We start from the raw sequence: 16,229 nt of genomic DNA, 5'->3' as shown, positions 1-16,229 counted from the left end.
GGTGTCAGTATACCGTTTAATTTTCTTTATATGAGCTAAGATTACTTAATTTGAGTCATCAGGTTTGATAGTTTAATCTGAAATGCTACTGCTTTCTGTATTGTGGCACCCTGGGTTAAAAAGCAGTACATTTAGGTTATTTCCTGGTTCTTTTTCACCAACTGCTCAGCCAGTGCAACTCAAAAGCCAGCCACCAACAGCCATACAAGCTTGCCAGCATGCTGCCCACAGCATATTGAAAACCAAAGCTCCTAACAAGTAGGACACAGCTACAAAGCTAGCCTGTTATTTACATATTGCAGTTCTAGGACTGTGACAAATATAATCCACAGTGTTTACCATTTAGGGTAGTGCAGTCACTTTCTGTTATGTTTTGCTTCCAAGTGAGTTTTCTTTAAAAGTACCTATCCTAATTTTGTCAACATTTTATCCATGATAGTCAAGATACTAAGTGCTACAAAAATACTATCTTAACTGATACTTTGTCTATAATTCTAAAAATATTCAAGGATTATTTCAAGTAAAATCTACATAAATAACATTTGGGGAATGAAACATTGTCTGTTTCTTCTTGTTTGCCCTTGAAATGAAGAAAGGAAGAAAGGGCATCACTCGTTTAACAAATTAAAGGGAGTGAAGACATAGCTTCTGGAGGATACAGTATGCTATTTAAGGAATGATCACGATGAAATCACTCAAATCAGCACAACATATGTTTATTCAAGTGTCAGTCCCACTGAGTTCAGCCAAGAGTATTCGCCAGTATGTGAGTACAAGTTTTCAGGAAAAGGACATTACTTTATCAAGAGTTTAGCATTTTTATATCCTATGAATTTCAGCTTGAGACCATGTGCCTAACTCTCCCATTGAGACCCATGTAAACTGAAAATGCTTCAGTTTGGGTGGATCATGCCCCAAACAAACATGTTACTGTTGGGAGGGAGAGTGACTCATTAATGCTACATTTGGCAGATTAGAAATGCTGAAAAATCATAGTCAAGAATCAAATAAACTAGGGTAGGCTGAGAATCTAATGCCTATTGGGAGACATATTTTTTTAAAAAAATTCTGGTGTCTCAAAACACTAAGAAAATTGTGTTGTCCAAACCTCAGGTATCACACTGTTTGTGTACAATCCAAATTTTCCTTTTATTTAACTGCAATGTTTTTGGTTTTTAAAATATAAATTCTAATCTATTAAGCTATTTTAAACAGAAAAAAGATCCACACATTTCCCTGCAAAGTATGCATGCCCGTAGCAAGTAACATTTTCAAGGATGTTAAAAATAATTTAATATAGATGCTAGTGCAGAAGTCAAAAGGAAGGAGAGAGATTAAACACAAAGAAATGTAAACAGCTACCACATGCAAGGAAACTAGGTTACAAGAATCACAGCACCAGGCATTCACCAATCACCAGGCAAAACAGGAAGTGAAATGCATAGCAACCACAAGCCCAAAAGCAGAAAAGCGCATACCTTCAGCTTGGAATGAAAATCACGAGATTTCCTTCTGGCAAGAACCTGAATGTGACTAGACACCTGCAGGGTAGGGGAAGGGAGGGAAACAAAGGAAAAGCCTGTAACCATGGAGATGAAAAGCCCCCTACAACTGGGCAAGCCAAACGTACCTTAATGGCGGCTTGAATTTCTCGAACTTTCTTCCTTGCTAAGACCTGTATGTGACTAGACACCTACATTGTTCAGAGTTATTATAGAAAGGACAAAAGGGGGAAAAGAAAAAAAACACAAAAGAAACACACTCAAAAATCAAATATCTGTTTACCAAAAACAAATTAAAAAGTTTCTTTGGGAGGCATTATTTGCATTTTCAGCAAGCTTTGTTGTTAAGAAGCCACATTCCCAGCCATACATCCTACTTTTAGCAAAGATGCTAACCAGGCACTGATCATCACTGCAGTGACTTTATCAACCAGAAAAAAGTTTCAGAGTACTTTCCATTCTCACAGAGAAGCTGGAACGTTATCTACAGTTTTAAAACCTGCCAGCTATTTTTTTTTAAATCATCAAGAGTATTGTTTATGTAGTTTTATCATTGGTTGTTTTTTTTAATGATCAGGGAGAACAGCATTTAAGAATAAAAACACACACACAAAGACTGCAAGGAAGTTTTATTTTTAAGCCATTTGCTTTATTTATATCCTGCCCTTTCCCCCCAGAAACAAGACATAAGGGAGCTTACAAATTTAAAACAAAGACTGTATGGATAAAAACAAAAAAGCATTGTCATTAAAATGAAATTAAGCTATCAAAATCATTGAAACACTTTAAAATATGCATTAAAGGTAAAGGTAGTCCCTTGATATGAATGTCTAGTCGTAACTGACTGTAGGGGGTGGTGCTCATCTCCGTTTCTAAACTGAAGAGCCAGTGTGGTCCAAGGACTGCTCTGGTGGTCATATAGCCAGCATGAATGCACTGAACGCCATTACCTTCCCATTGAAAAATGGTACCTATCTATCTACTTGCATTTGCATGCTTTCGAGTTGCTAGGACTCGAAAGAAGAAGAAGCTGGACTAGTGACAGGAGCTTACCCCATCGTGCAGCACTCGGGCCTCAAATTGCAAACCTTCCGATCGTCTGATCATCAGAACTGGCATCTTAATCACTAAGCCACCGAATCCCATCAAAATATGCATTACTATTCTCAGAAGTGGCATCTTAACCACTAAAGCCACTGCATCCCTTCAAAATATGCATTACTAGCCAAAATAAAACAAAAGTTTAAAAAAACAAAACAAAACAAAACACCCTCCTATTAAAAGCCCTTTCTTTAAGAGTCAGGACTCCAAAGCCTGCTAATGAAGGACAAGTAGAGACATTCTAGGCTTCCTAATTAGGTCAGTCCAGAGCTTAGCAGCAGCTACCAAGAAGACTCCCTCTTGCCTTTCTTGAAGGGCATGAGAGGAAAGTCTCTTATGAACCTCTTAGGGCACAGGCAGGTTAGGGGAGAATACAATCTGTCAAAGAGTCTGGATCAAAACCATTTGGGCTTTATAGGTAAAACCAGCACTTTGAATTGTACTTGGAGACAAACTAATAGCCAGCAGAGCTGTTGTAAAACAAGTACAGTGTGCCCTTCCCTTACGCGGGGATCCACCCCACCCCCCACCCCCCCGTGTATGGGAAAAAACATATATGGCCAAGCCCCATTACCTTTTCCTGGCGCACCAAGGCTTCTTCTGGCACAGGCTTCCAGCATATGCTGGAAGCCGCGTAAGCCACAGCCATGTTTAACGTAGGCGCACTGACCCTTTGGATCAGTTTAGGTTTCCAAACACTCTTCAAAGGCAGCTCCATGTGGAGAATATTATAGTAATTTGCCATTTCCAGGAACAGTTACTACATTTGAGTGTGAAAATGCACTCCTGAGCACTACAAAAACCTTAATTTTCAGGTTCATGTCTGAGTCTGCAAAACTGTATCTTTAGTGGAAGCATAGTCCCATAAGCAAATCCCTACTCTCTGATCTGCATTCCGATTGACCAAGAACACCACATTCGTGAATGGATTAATCTTCAATTTGTTCACCATCATCCCATCAATCAATGCCAAATATTGCTTTGGAGTTTAGTGCAAAGGAAAAATAGAGTTGGCTATCATCAGCATAACAGTGGCATTGGACTCCAAACCTATGGACAACTTCTCCCAGTAGTTTAGTGTATACAATGAATAAATACACTATTGGTAACTCTAAATTACATTGCAATTAATCAAATAACAATAGACTTCATATAAATACTTCACATAAACATTTTTAATAGGCAGATGAACATTGCCATAGTTGCTATGGACAGAGTCTTAGAAATTCTTAGAGAAAAAGAGTTTTTTTAAAAAAAGGTCAAATAGTTTTTAGTAAGAATAATTTGAAATAATTTTTTAAAATAGTGAAAATTAGGCAACGCAACAACAGATGAATTAGTAATAAACATTATGCAGCAGGGCTGGTTATATAATGGTTCTTAATATATATTTATTTAGCATACCTGTACCATAGCTTTTCCCTAAGAATCGGGGCAACATACAGAGGACATTATGTCAATATCCTTGTAACAACCCTCTGAGGTAGGCTAATCTCCTAGAATGCGACTGGTCTATGATAATCCTCTGTTCATTGCTGTTTTTGAGTGGCTTCCTTGGTCCACGAGGAGTCAACATAATATTGCAAGATATACCATTGGAAGAGGCCTCTACAGTCATACTGGGGAATACCTGTTCAAAATGCTGTTATAACAGATTACATGCAGGAAGGTCAATCAGCTAGTCGTTTGGGAAATCCCTTTAGGGTTATAGTAAAGTCCAATCAAACTGATTTTTCCCCTCTTTATAAAAGATCTAGTTTCCCATTGGAGTATCTACTGAAACTGTGACTAGACATAATGCTGAAGAAAGCACCAGCCACATATGTATCTCTTGGTAATTTTTTTTAAAACCAACTGAGCAAGTGTAACAACTTCCATTCATATCTCTCACTATTTCTAGTACAGCCTCTAAAATAAAAAGAAAAAAACACTTATAACTCTCCTAAAAATATATTGGATTTTCTTCCATAAGTATCACATGGTGCACTGAACAATCCTCCTGAATAATCCAACCCAGTCATTGTATTCCCATTACCTGTGTTCTAATAAAATAACTTTAAAGTGGAGAAAGTATCTATTATACCGGAAACTTGCAGGTAGTCTGGATGGGGTGATATGGAAATAAATACCCCTTAAAATAATTCCTCAGGAGAAGAAGGGGAATTACCCTGAGAAATCAGAAGGCCATGCTGATGAATCATGCAACCAACTTTATTTAAAGAAATGCATTTCTGTCTGACACTCCAAAAGATCAGAATCTGAATTGAAAGGAGGCCCCGGGCTCAGCATCCATACATTATAACATAGAGGGTGCCAGGCCACTTTACATTGCACATGTGTACTAGTAACTTTCCATCCAACTAACATTCCTGATCAGATGTTTACATTATCCTCCACACTAGGCTTGGAACTGGCCTTCTACAGACTTGTTGCTATCTAAAGGCCTAACTCTTCAGTGTCACAGAGGAAAGGACATGCTGTGTCAGCTTGTTTTTCTGCAGGAAAGTCTCTGAAACCAGGGCATACAATTCTAAAGTGATTCAAGCAGGTTTTTTTTCTTCAGTTAAGCCCAAACAAAGCCATATTAGTGTCTCCTTACCCTTCATTTCTCTTGAAGTCACATGTAAAACATAGACCATTAGAAGTTAGTGTATCCTCCTGTAACTAATCATTACACTAATACTGTGAATTGCCAGTATAATTACAGACAGTAAGTTCACCATTGTAGAGTCTGCATTTCTGCACCACACATATTGACAGTCACTACATAATTAAATTATGTGACACAATGATAATCATTCTATCTGAAAATTGCTCATTGTTTGATTCATTCTTTCTATGTCTTTGATCCAAAGCTTCAAAATATGCATATGCAGCATTTTGACGTATGTAGGTTTTTCTAAAGGTAAGGTAAAGGACATGAATGTCTAGTCATAACAGACTGTAGGTGGCACTGCTCATCTCCGTTTCTAAGTCCAAGGATTTATCTAGTGGTCATGTGGCCAGCATGACTGCACCAAACACTGTTACCTTCCCACTGAGAAGTGGTACCTATCTATCTACTTGCATTTGCATGCTTTCAAACTGCTAGGTTGGCAGAAGTTTGGACTAGGGACAGGTGCTCACCTCATCATGCAGCACTCGGGCCTTGAACTGCCAACCTTCTGATCTTCCGATCATCAGAACTGGCATTTTAACCACTAAACCACTGCTTTTCTACTGAACTCAATTTGAGGGGAAAAGAGATGCAAAGAGAAGAATCAGTCCTGTACTAAAATTGCTTGACATTGGCCTGTTACAGACTGCCAAAATAAAGCTGCTTCGGGTCTTTTTGGAGGTATGCTATTTAAATGATGCCTGGGTCCTAAGAGTCCGGAGGTCGCGCCAAAGCTACACTCCATTCCTAAGCACTGGAGGGCAGCTTTGGTGCAGCTTCCGGATTCTTAGGGTGCATGCATCATTTAAACAGCATACCTCCAAAGAGACCCGAAGCAGCTTTATTTTGGCAGTCTGTAACAGGCCTTACACACACTTTTGCTCAGTGAAGGTGTAGCAAAATACACCGTTCAAAAGCAACAAGTGTATTTAATATGTAGGAATAGTTACTACAAGTGGAGAATACCCTTTAAGATGAAATAATACTGCTCCATTTGTCACTATACGAGCTATCTCAGTTATAGTTCCTAAAACTTTTTCAGTTATCACTTCTCTTCAATGAGAAGCCCTGTTTAATTTCTTTTAGCAAAAGCTCACAGCTCAATTGGGACCAATGGGACCTATAGTCTCAATAAATTTAAGGCTGTTGCCTATATTCCTAATAGGAAAACTGACTGTACACATGTGTGCATTTACATTGCTGCAGAGACTCTTTCAGTTCAGACATCACACCAAGCAAAACATGGACTTGAGCTTCCAAATGTATAAGCAAAGGAGCTTGTCAAATTTCATTTTCCATCTGCTCAGCACTACATTCTCTAAGGTGAATTCTTGAGGCACAGCAACAGCTGTAAATAAGGTTTGTCAACTGAGATATCACTTCAGACAATAGCTAGCAGAAGTCATGATTTGCAAATCCACTTCATGTCAAGCTTCCTTAACCATGGTTGAACTGATGTCTGAACCAAACTCAATAAACAATCAGAGTACTTCTGATACTTCTCCACAGGGGAAAAAAACAGATAAGTGATGTGAACACTGCCTCTTAGGTGTACATAAATCACTTGTACATGTTAATGACAGAAAGGAGATTAGACTCTTTTATATTCTGAATTTGAATTCAGTCCTGTACCTCGTGCTCAATTTTCAAACACCCTACTCAAGAAAATATCCTAAAGATCTCTGAGCTCTTTAAAACATGTTGGTACTTTCAGCACTACTGTGGTATAGTTATGTACAGTAGTAAACATGAAAAGTGCATTTATATGTAGAATTCTGACTCCAGTCTTTATTCTTATTATTTTTATTTGTTTTCTTTATTCCATTATATACCACCTTTCTCTTGGCATGACACCCAAGGTGGTTCAGAAAGCTAAAACAAAATAAGCTAAAAACCAGACCATAAAAATTAAAACACAAGGAATGTTATTTAAAATACATACACACAGAACAAAACAGTCATACCCCTTTAAGCTACAGATTTTACAGATGCTTAAAAAGTGCACAAAACAGCAGTACCCAGTTGTGTAAGCAAAGTGAACTGGACTCCAAACTATTTACAGTTAGCCATGTGTCCTAATAACACCTAGGAACAGCATTTAACTCAGGGTGTTTAAGTGCATCCCCTCCCCCACACATTCCCTGGAAAATAACTACTGCCAATTGAAAGATGGGAGCAAACTGCAAGACATAAGATGCAGAAAATTGAGGAAGTGCTCCCACAGGGCTTCACAGGTGCAAAGGGCAGGCGATCACTGTTGCTGCTTTTATTTGCTGCCACCACAGGGCTCTACGACTATAAGGGGTAGCCACTGTTCACTGCTGTTGCCACTGCTGATCACAGCTCACCCCTCCTTGTGCCTTTAAAGCCTTGTGGGGGTGGTAATTGGAAGCAGCAGCTATGAGTGGAGACAATGAGAGGATTCCCCTCATCCCACCAGTGCACTTGTGATATCCTGGAGTGGCACTTCCTCCTCTTCCTTTTCTTCCTTGCTCCTCTCTTCCTTAGACTTGGTACTTCGTTACCCATTAAATCTCAGGACACAAAGGAAAGAGCCACAGTGAATGGTGATGATTGATATATGACACTTCCTCACCTGCCTCTGCCTTCTTCCACCTTTGCCAACAGAATACAGGACTGCAGCTTTGTTGTTAAAGAGACAATGATATGGTGCCATGGCCTGCCCACCACACTTTTTGCCTGTAACCTGCCTTTAGCCATTTGGTCATCAGAAGCAGGGCCAGGCAGAGCAGGGCAGAGGGGAAGATGCTGGTGGGTAGAAGCAATGTGCAATTATGTAGGAGTGGAGCAGAGCCATCTCTGTGAGAGCTGCTAAGAACCAAGGGCCTTACTGAGGGAAGGGTCAGGAGAACAACAGAGGCACCTGCCTACCTGGGAAGCTGAGTGGACCTAAAGGCAGAGACGGATCCCTGAAAAAAATAAAACTCTTTAAAAATATTTTTAGAATGTGAAATCCTTGAGTATATGGGCAGTTTGAAAAGTGGCTCTCAGGCCTGTTGCAGTTTCCCAACTATAATAATGCACTTTGTATTGAGATGGTATCCTGCTTTTTATTTCTTTGTTTTTACGTTTTAAAATTAATTTGATTTTTTCTAGGGAGAAAAAGTGCTTAGTATAAACCAATGGCATTTTGCTGTATCCTTCTTTTTTGCTAAATTGGCATTACTTACTCTAATGCCATAAAACAAGTATAGAAAGAAAGCTTATTTTTCTGCTTGCATTTTATCTTCAAGTAGCCATCTTGTAGAGCTGTTCAAAGTAGTCACAATCAACCTTGTGAACTGAGGCTTAGATCTTTCAGGGGCCTGTTGTAATCATTTTGCTAAGCAGTTTAAGGACAAAATTGCTCATATCCACCGTGACCTTGATACTGTTACTGTGGCAATCCAACTACAGCTGCATCTAGAACTGTTGCGAGGGATCTGTTTCAATTGATGTATCCTGAGGTTGTAGACAAAGTGATTGCAGTAATGCATGCCACCACATACTTTATTGATCCTTGTCCCTCGTGGATGATTAAAGTTGGCTGAGTAGCCAAAGGGTTCAGGATGTGGTGAATGCCTCTTTGCATTAGAGTCCACAAACATTTGGGGGACCACACTGGTCTAGAGACTCCTAGGAAAAAGCAGATCCTGAGCTCACTCTACAAATGCCCACTTCTACCATAAGCCATGCCCCAAGCCCAGATTTGCAGATTCACATAGCAATAAGTGAAAAAAATAGATTGGGTCCAAATTTCTCTACAAGCATCACAGAAAAAAATGATGAGGATGTCACCTAACAAGCCCCCCCCCCCCCAATTCTGTACTGGCTGGTAAAAAACAACAACATTTTTTTAAAAAATGTGTGCCTTTCAAACCCAAATCAGATGCAATTGAATTGAACATTGCAAATTATGTAGCAATCTCATTAAAATCCTATTTAATAATCTCTGTGAATATGTTTGAAAAATTATTGCATGGTCTTCTTTTCACAATCAACAACTGTTTTCTGATTCTGAAGACGGAGGATATTCGAAAGCACCAACAGAGAGGAACCATGAGAAGAGTTCCCACTGCTCACTGACAGATGCTATGGCAATAGGCTAAATCTTTATGCATATAAGATAATCAACTGTCATTTAACCTCTGGGAAAAAAAAGGGGGGGGGGAACATTACAATATTCATATGTTTTTAAAACACGTGTGTATTATGCTACTGGTTCCAGATGTGACCCAAAGTGTTCCAAGTCACACCTGTTTCCTTTGTTTCAATGCATATCAAGCTCAGTCCTATGCTGTTTTAGCACATGTGTGCTTTGCATGCCTTCCCTATGTCATAAAAGTGTGATATGAAAAGTAAATCTGTAATGTTAAGAGCTCAAGGAAACAGATATGGGTGAGGGCATGAGAGAAAAGTTTTGTTTAAAAAAAAAGTCTAATGTTCATTTCACACAGGAAATCAGATTTGACAAAGGACAAAATTGCCTGATACACTAGCCTATACAGTGGTACCCCGGGATACGAATTACCCGGGGTACGAATTTTTCGGGATACGAATAAATCCCATAGGGATTTATTGTTTCGGGTTACGAAGGTTTTTTCGGGTTACGAAAAAACCCCGGCGCTGTTTTAAATGGAGCCGCGGCGGAGCCGCGGCTTTTTTTCCATTAGCGCCTATGGGAATTCGGCTTACGAAGGTTTTTCGGGTTACGAAATTAGCCGCGGAACGAATTAATTTCGTAACCCGGGGGACCACTGTACTTCTATTCTTGGCTAATATTTCAACTCTTCACCTTGGCTAAAAAAAGCTCTCTCTACTTAACCTGCCTGGATTTACCTTCGGTGTCAAAGAGCATACAGGAGTTACAAATAAGGGCCTCTTAGCAGAATTTAGGATACTTTTTGTCTGAAAAATTCCAGCTTCCAGTTTCTTTTTGTCTCTTTCAAACGGTTTGAACAAAGGAGAGCATACAAGTTTGGACTCTGTCTGGTCTATAACTTTGAACTAAGAAGATTGAACTATCTGACCAAAGAAAATAATTATTTTGATACCTTTTCACAATTTTTTTTGCTTTACAATATTGGAATCCTTTTTTTTTTAAATGCCTTGCAGAATCTGATTTTCTTAAATGAAATTCAGTTTACTCACTCCTTGAAGCTTCTTGATCATTCCCTAGCTTTGTCTTCACTGGGATCAGGCTATCAAATTTGTTCAGCAGATATTATTGTGATTCTTCTCATAAGAGGATCTGTGCACTGCTGGCAAAATAAAGAGCTAGGTGGTTGTTTTTTTAGACTACAGTTCCCAAATGTATTGGCTAGAATGGTCTGACCTTGTTGGAGGTCACACTATTGGGCCAAATGCAAATATAAATTAAGGGGCCCCCGCTGTCACTGAAGTGATGAAAGGCACAAACAGCAGCATTTTTGAAAGCAGACTCAAGACACTGAATAGGCAAAATAGTATCTAACCACAGCTAAAGCAAAGCAAGCCACTGCAGCCAAAACTGTGACATTTTGTGGTTTGTTGACATGCATGTTTTATCCTGTCGGATCCTCTTACCTGTTTCCTGGTCCGTGTCTTTCCCGTTCTAAGTTTGATATATCTGGCTATCAGTTCATTCCTACCTAAAAGAAATACAAATGTATAATGAAGACTAAAAGTAGCAATTCAATACATATTAATGTATAAATGTTAAAACTGCATGACATAAAAACAAAAATCAGCAGTAAATACATGTGCCATAAAAATCATGTTTCAGCCATTTTTAAGGAATAAATGCAACATTGAGGGAAAACAGATGGGATGGAAGGGGCAGCTTGAAGCGCCCTTTCCGGAGATGGATTGGGCCATGGCAAACGCATGCTATAGCCCCAGTTTGCCTTGAACCCAGTCGGAGAAGGAGCGGATAAGATCTGCTTCTTTTTTGGTTGGGGAAAAGCTGGCTTTGCCGGCCCTGCCACAGCCCCATGGCGGCTTCATGATGCTCCAGTGGCATGCTGCATGTAAACGCTACATGGTCAGATCATCACAAAGCCGCCCATGTCTGCTGGGCAGCCAAGCAGCTTCAAGCTGGCTTCCTGGCATCATTGAGATGTGTGGCATCTAAACGTTGCGTGCTGATGATGTCTGGGAGCGGGTTTTTTGGGGCCATCTGCTCCAGCCCATTGGTCAAGCATGTAAGACAAGAATTTCTTTCTTTACTTCCATCCTGACTCTATTCTTCTTCTATTGAGCTCAAGGTTATAAAGAGTCCCCTAAATCTCTAGAGTGGTTTAGAAGGGTTCCAGTGGGAGTGAAAATCTGTTACACTTGTATGGAAATACTGTTGTATTTCATCCTAAAATTGTTTTACAAGCTAAACAGAACAGGACAGCTAGCATGTGGAATGAGATTCCAGAAAGAAAAATAACCAATAGTGAAAGAGCCAAATGATAATTTGACTGCAAAAACAGTTCCAAGTTCAATAAAATTTTGATTCTTACAATACTTTTACAATAAAAACTACATTTCTTCTAGTGTAAAAAATCAGTAAGATTAAAAACAAATGAAGAAACAAATTGTGCATCCTTCCTTCATCACCTTCTCATAGACAAAAGCATAACAAAATTCTAAAGCTTGGAAAAATTGCTTTTGTAGAAATAAGTCTTCCAAATTAAGCAACATACTATTCATTTATCAGATAAATAAAGCAAGGACCACACTTTATGAGTTGTATTAGCAATACTTTGCTCAGAAAGGATGCACACAGGAAAAATGTGGCAAATAGTCATTTAGGCTACATCCACAATGTAGAAATAATCCAGTTCAACACTTTAACTGCCATGGCTCAATGCTATGGAATTATGGGAGCTGTAGTTTTGTGAGACATTTAGCTTTCTCTGCCTGCTTTGGTGCCACAACAAATTATGATTTCCAGAATTGTATCAAACTAGATTATTTGTGCAATGTGGATGCAGCCTTAGTCAATCTCAAAACTATTCTTCTACCACAGACGTCAACAAATGATAATGTGGATGTCCTGTGTTAGAGATGGGATCAACCCATTTCATCCCTTCCTTCTGTAATGTGAGGAAAGCAGGAAAAGGAGCACACAAGCCTGAGGCCTATTGTTAGTCTCTCTTCACAACCAAATGGAGGCAAAAAGTATAGTTCACACTGTGTCTTAATCCTTGACTAAAAGAGATGTAGGAAAATGAAACTTCAACAATATTCACTTATTTAGTTAAAACATTTCTATGGGCCAAAACAGATTGCAGAAATAATCCAGTTTGAGACCACTTATTATTATTATTATTATTATTATTATTATTATTATTATTATCCTTTATTTATGAAGCGCTGTAAATTTACACAGTGCTGTACATGCAATCTTTTTAGTTAGATGGTTCCTGGCTCAATACTAGGGTTGCTTGGGAACTGTAGTTTTGTGAGGCATTGAGCCTTCTCTGTCAGAGAGTTCTGGTGCCACAACAAACTACAGTTCCCAAAATTCCCTAGCATTCAGCCGGGGCAGTTAAAGTGGTCTCAAACTGGATTATTTCTGTAGTCTGTTTTGGCCCTATGTCAGTTTTAAGGCCAAAAGATACATCAGGGCAGACTGCAAAATAAAATCACATAAAACAATAAAACAGAATAACATTATTAAATATATCATTTAATTCAATTAAAATTATAAAGAATATCAGCAGTAACACAAACCATTAAAATTTAAGATATTTGAAGCTAAAATTTAGCAGCTGTACAAAATGCAATCAAGAGGAAAAGGGGGGGGGGAAGTTGCATGATGCAGAAGGGATGAAGAAGGCACACTTTGTTTGGTAAATAGGTTGTTTTCCTGTTTTGTTACAAAACTCCATCCTCGTGGATGGTATTCAGTATATCTAGAATATCTTCCAATCCTAGTTTAGCCTCTTCCATACAAGATAACTTTTCTTAAAAAAACAACAACTGACAAAGTTAGTAGTGTCAGGTACTGCAGACAAGCAGTCTTTATGCTCAGTTTTTAACGTGCTTGGGAGGGTAATATTCACAGTAAATATCAAGGGAGCAGAGGAGTCAAGTGAAAACACCATGACAAACCAGCTCTCCAATGAGGTAGACTGTCACAGTCCCTGCTACAATGGCCATATAAAACCCAATAATCCACTGTGATAGAATGTGGGGGGGGGGAGTGGAGAAGTGGAGAAGACACTAGTACAAACCTACTTCTGAAATAGGTTCAGGCTTGTCACTTTCCACAGGGTCAAAGGAGATTAAGACTCTCTACACATGTGGAGGTTGTATTTTCCTTTGTATTTTACAGTGGACCCTTGTTATATGCTGGGGCTTGGTTCCAATTCCCCCGTGTATAACAAAATCCGTGTATGCTCAAGTCCCATTAAATATAATGACATAGCAAAATGGTGTCCTTTATAAAAAATGGAAAATCAAGGTTTGATATTTGAAATTCACACTTTTTAAAAACATTTTCAAACCGTGTATGCTTGAATCCATGTATAAAAAATCCGTGTATAAGAAGGGCCAACTGTATTTTGCTTATGAGATCAGCATTTTAAAGTTCTCCCCCCCCCCCCCACAACCTGTACTGTTCCCTCCATCCTTTTCTTTCATGGTTTTAATTTTTTAACAGTAAAGTTCGTATTTAAAGCAGAAAACTAATCAGCTTAATTAAAATTAATTCAACACAAAGACAAGTGAAAGACTGGTATAGTCAGCTCTTCGTATCAGTGGGGGTTCTGTTCTGGACACCTCCACAAACAGCAAAACAGACATTTCCTCTAGAAACATTGAATACTGATGTTACCAGAGCTCAGAAAAGATACTTTGGTGGACTACAGCTTGCAGAATCCTGACATTAATGTGGCTTCTGGCTCTTTCAGTCTGGAAGATCTAATCCAAGAAGTAACTTTTCCAAGGTCAGGTTTTATATAAACGCTGCCATCAACTTTATTCAGCAAAACATGAGAGGTGTGATTGTTGATGGAAATCCTAGATCCAAGCTCTTCAATGTTTTTGTTGTTTTTAATACAAATTTCAGTGCCATTTGACACGGTGTTGTCCAAGGGCATTCCCTGAGCAGCAGATTTTCAAAGGGCACTTGAAACGTGTGTTGGTAAGGTCAGAACACCCACACCTTGAGCCTTCAAAGATTTCAACATCTCACATCAAATAAGACTGAGTTTCCAGTGTCTGTGACAGCGGGGAAAAACACCTCTTGAAGCATTTCCATGCACGGGCCGTGGGGAGACATTTTAAATCCAAATTAGCCAACAAGAAACCTCTTGTAGATAAAAGTCAACAACTGATTAAACAGTTTCAACCACTAAGTAAGACACCCGCTATTTAAAAAGCCATGAACAGAATCTATTTTAAGCCCTTAAAAATATTATAGGCAGGTGTTAAGTCATCCCCATAGTGAGGTTTGAGAGTGGTCCCCTCAGTGAGTTTTGAGAAGGCTTATGGAAAAGGCGGGGCAGGAGGGGGGACTGGGCAACGCTTTCCAATGCAGGCAGCGTTTTGTTCAGACAAGCTTACTGCAGAAGGTCATGTGACACAGGCCAAATAAACAGCATCTGGGGATTTTCAATTACAGACCTTCACCCAGCATGCCTGCACTGTAATCTCTACCAGATGAGGCTCAGGCCTCACTATTTTCAATAATTCACACACTGTGTACACATAACATGACAATAAGGGCATTCATGCAACCGCCTGATTCGCACATCAAAGCTCCCAAATGGCCAGCTGTAAGCATGCTTACTGCTGAATAATTCATTCTTTTCACAGGCTTGAAAAAACGCTCAGCAGGACTTGGCAAGCTTGTGTTCTTTCCTGTGTGGTATGCTAAACTCAAATTTTGAAAGAGGTACAGCCCCACTTTTAAAAAGGAAAGAAAGAAAGAGGGAGAGAGAGAGAGAGAGAGAGAGAGAGAGAGAAGGGGAGCTAGAGATCCAACCATTTAAATCCACATTTGCAAGGATTCAAATGTTCTTTAAAAACATAAATGCAGTCAACTAAATGAGCTACAATTCTAATTGAAAAAAGAGAATGCAAGCAGATACAAAACAAGACTCATGCTTATGAGGCAGGTGGTTAATTTTTTTTTTTAAAAAAGAAACCTTCTTGCTGTAGGCTTCTCTCCTGTATATATGACATTTACAATAAAGCATTATCAGATACTAACAGTTTACAAGTTCAGAAAAAGGTAATTAACATATATCTACTATTTTGCTCTATTATGCTATCTTTCAGTTTTATATAAATATCACTTATGGGAATGTGTGTAAATCATAATTGGGAGCCATTCTTCAAAAGCTTGAATAGTTTGATTTCCCTTCTGCCTTTTTCCCCTTTCTTAATGAGACTTTTATAGGCATTTAAAAAATCATGCAACTCTAATTTTAATTGCAAGACAAACAATGCTGTAATTACATTTACAGTATTCTGATACATTTGTTTCCCCAAGCCTCCAAAGCATATTCTTTTAAGGCAATCCCTACTTCATAATATCAATTTTTGCTATCTGTCAATCAGCACAACAACCAGCAGGATCAACTAGTCGTGACCTCCCCTCATAGCAAACACATGCTGCTTACCAGCTGTGGGCTGTGTATTTTTACACCCTTTTCCCTATCATTCAGAGTGGTTTCCTCTTAATCACAATAATCCTAAAAGTGCTAAAACATATCAATCGTCCTCTAAGCCCTGCCTACAAAAGGCCAGCCATCCCTGTTTTTATGGGCTTGTCCAACAGCAGCTGATACTTCATTCAGCTGCAAATCCAATTTAGCAGCTACAAGAGGTTTAGCATCCCTGGAAAAATATTGGGTGTTGATCTTGCACAGTTAAATCAGCAATCTTCTTCTGCCATGTTGCTTTGCTTTTTTCTAGCATATTTTCACTTCTAATGGAGTTCCTTAGTTGAGATGACAGAACATAGGTTTACAAGTATTACAATAGCTTGA

The 16,229-nt window shown here is 38.9% G+C and overlaps 1 protein-coding gene across 7 annotated transcripts in view; it reads right to left on the bottom strand.

Moving 5' to 3' along the window:
* Nucleotides 1-16,229, bottom strand: part of TEAD1 (TEA domain transcription factor 1) — a 269,478-nt gene that overhangs the window by 82,523 nt on the left and 170,726 nt on the right. For 4 of the 7 annotated variants that reach the window (XM_089521204.1, XM_089521197.1, XM_089521199.1 and 1 more), the window contains 3 exons: nucleotides 10,825-10,889; nucleotides 1,631-1,693; nucleotides 1,479-1,541 (listed from right to left, as the gene is read on the bottom strand). Coding sequence is in view for 5 of the 7 variants with exons in the window: in XM_089521197.1 (XP_089377323.1) it covers nucleotides 1,479-1,541; nucleotides 1,631-1,693; nucleotides 10,825-10,889 (191 nt within the window). In the remaining 2 variants the exon portion in view is untranslated. The remainder of the gene's footprint in view (nucleotides 1-1,478; nucleotides 1,542-1,630; nucleotides 1,694-10,824; nucleotides 10,890-16,229) is intronic. The other 3 variants (XM_089521201.1, XM_089521200.1, XM_089521205.1) reach the window with 3 other exon arrangements.

Source organism: Sceloporus occidentalis, unplaced genomic scaffold (genome assembly GCF_023333645.1).
Source record: "Sceloporus occidentalis isolate IW3139 unplaced genomic scaffold, rSceOcc1.0.p SCAF_4, whole genome shotgun sequence".
NCBI classification, from domain to species: domain Eukaryota; kingdom Metazoa; phylum Chordata; class Lepidosauria; order Squamata; family Phrynosomatidae; genus Sceloporus; species Sceloporus occidentalis.
Note: the sequence above shows the minus strand (reverse complement) of the source record. Positions and strands in the feature narration are given on the sequence as shown.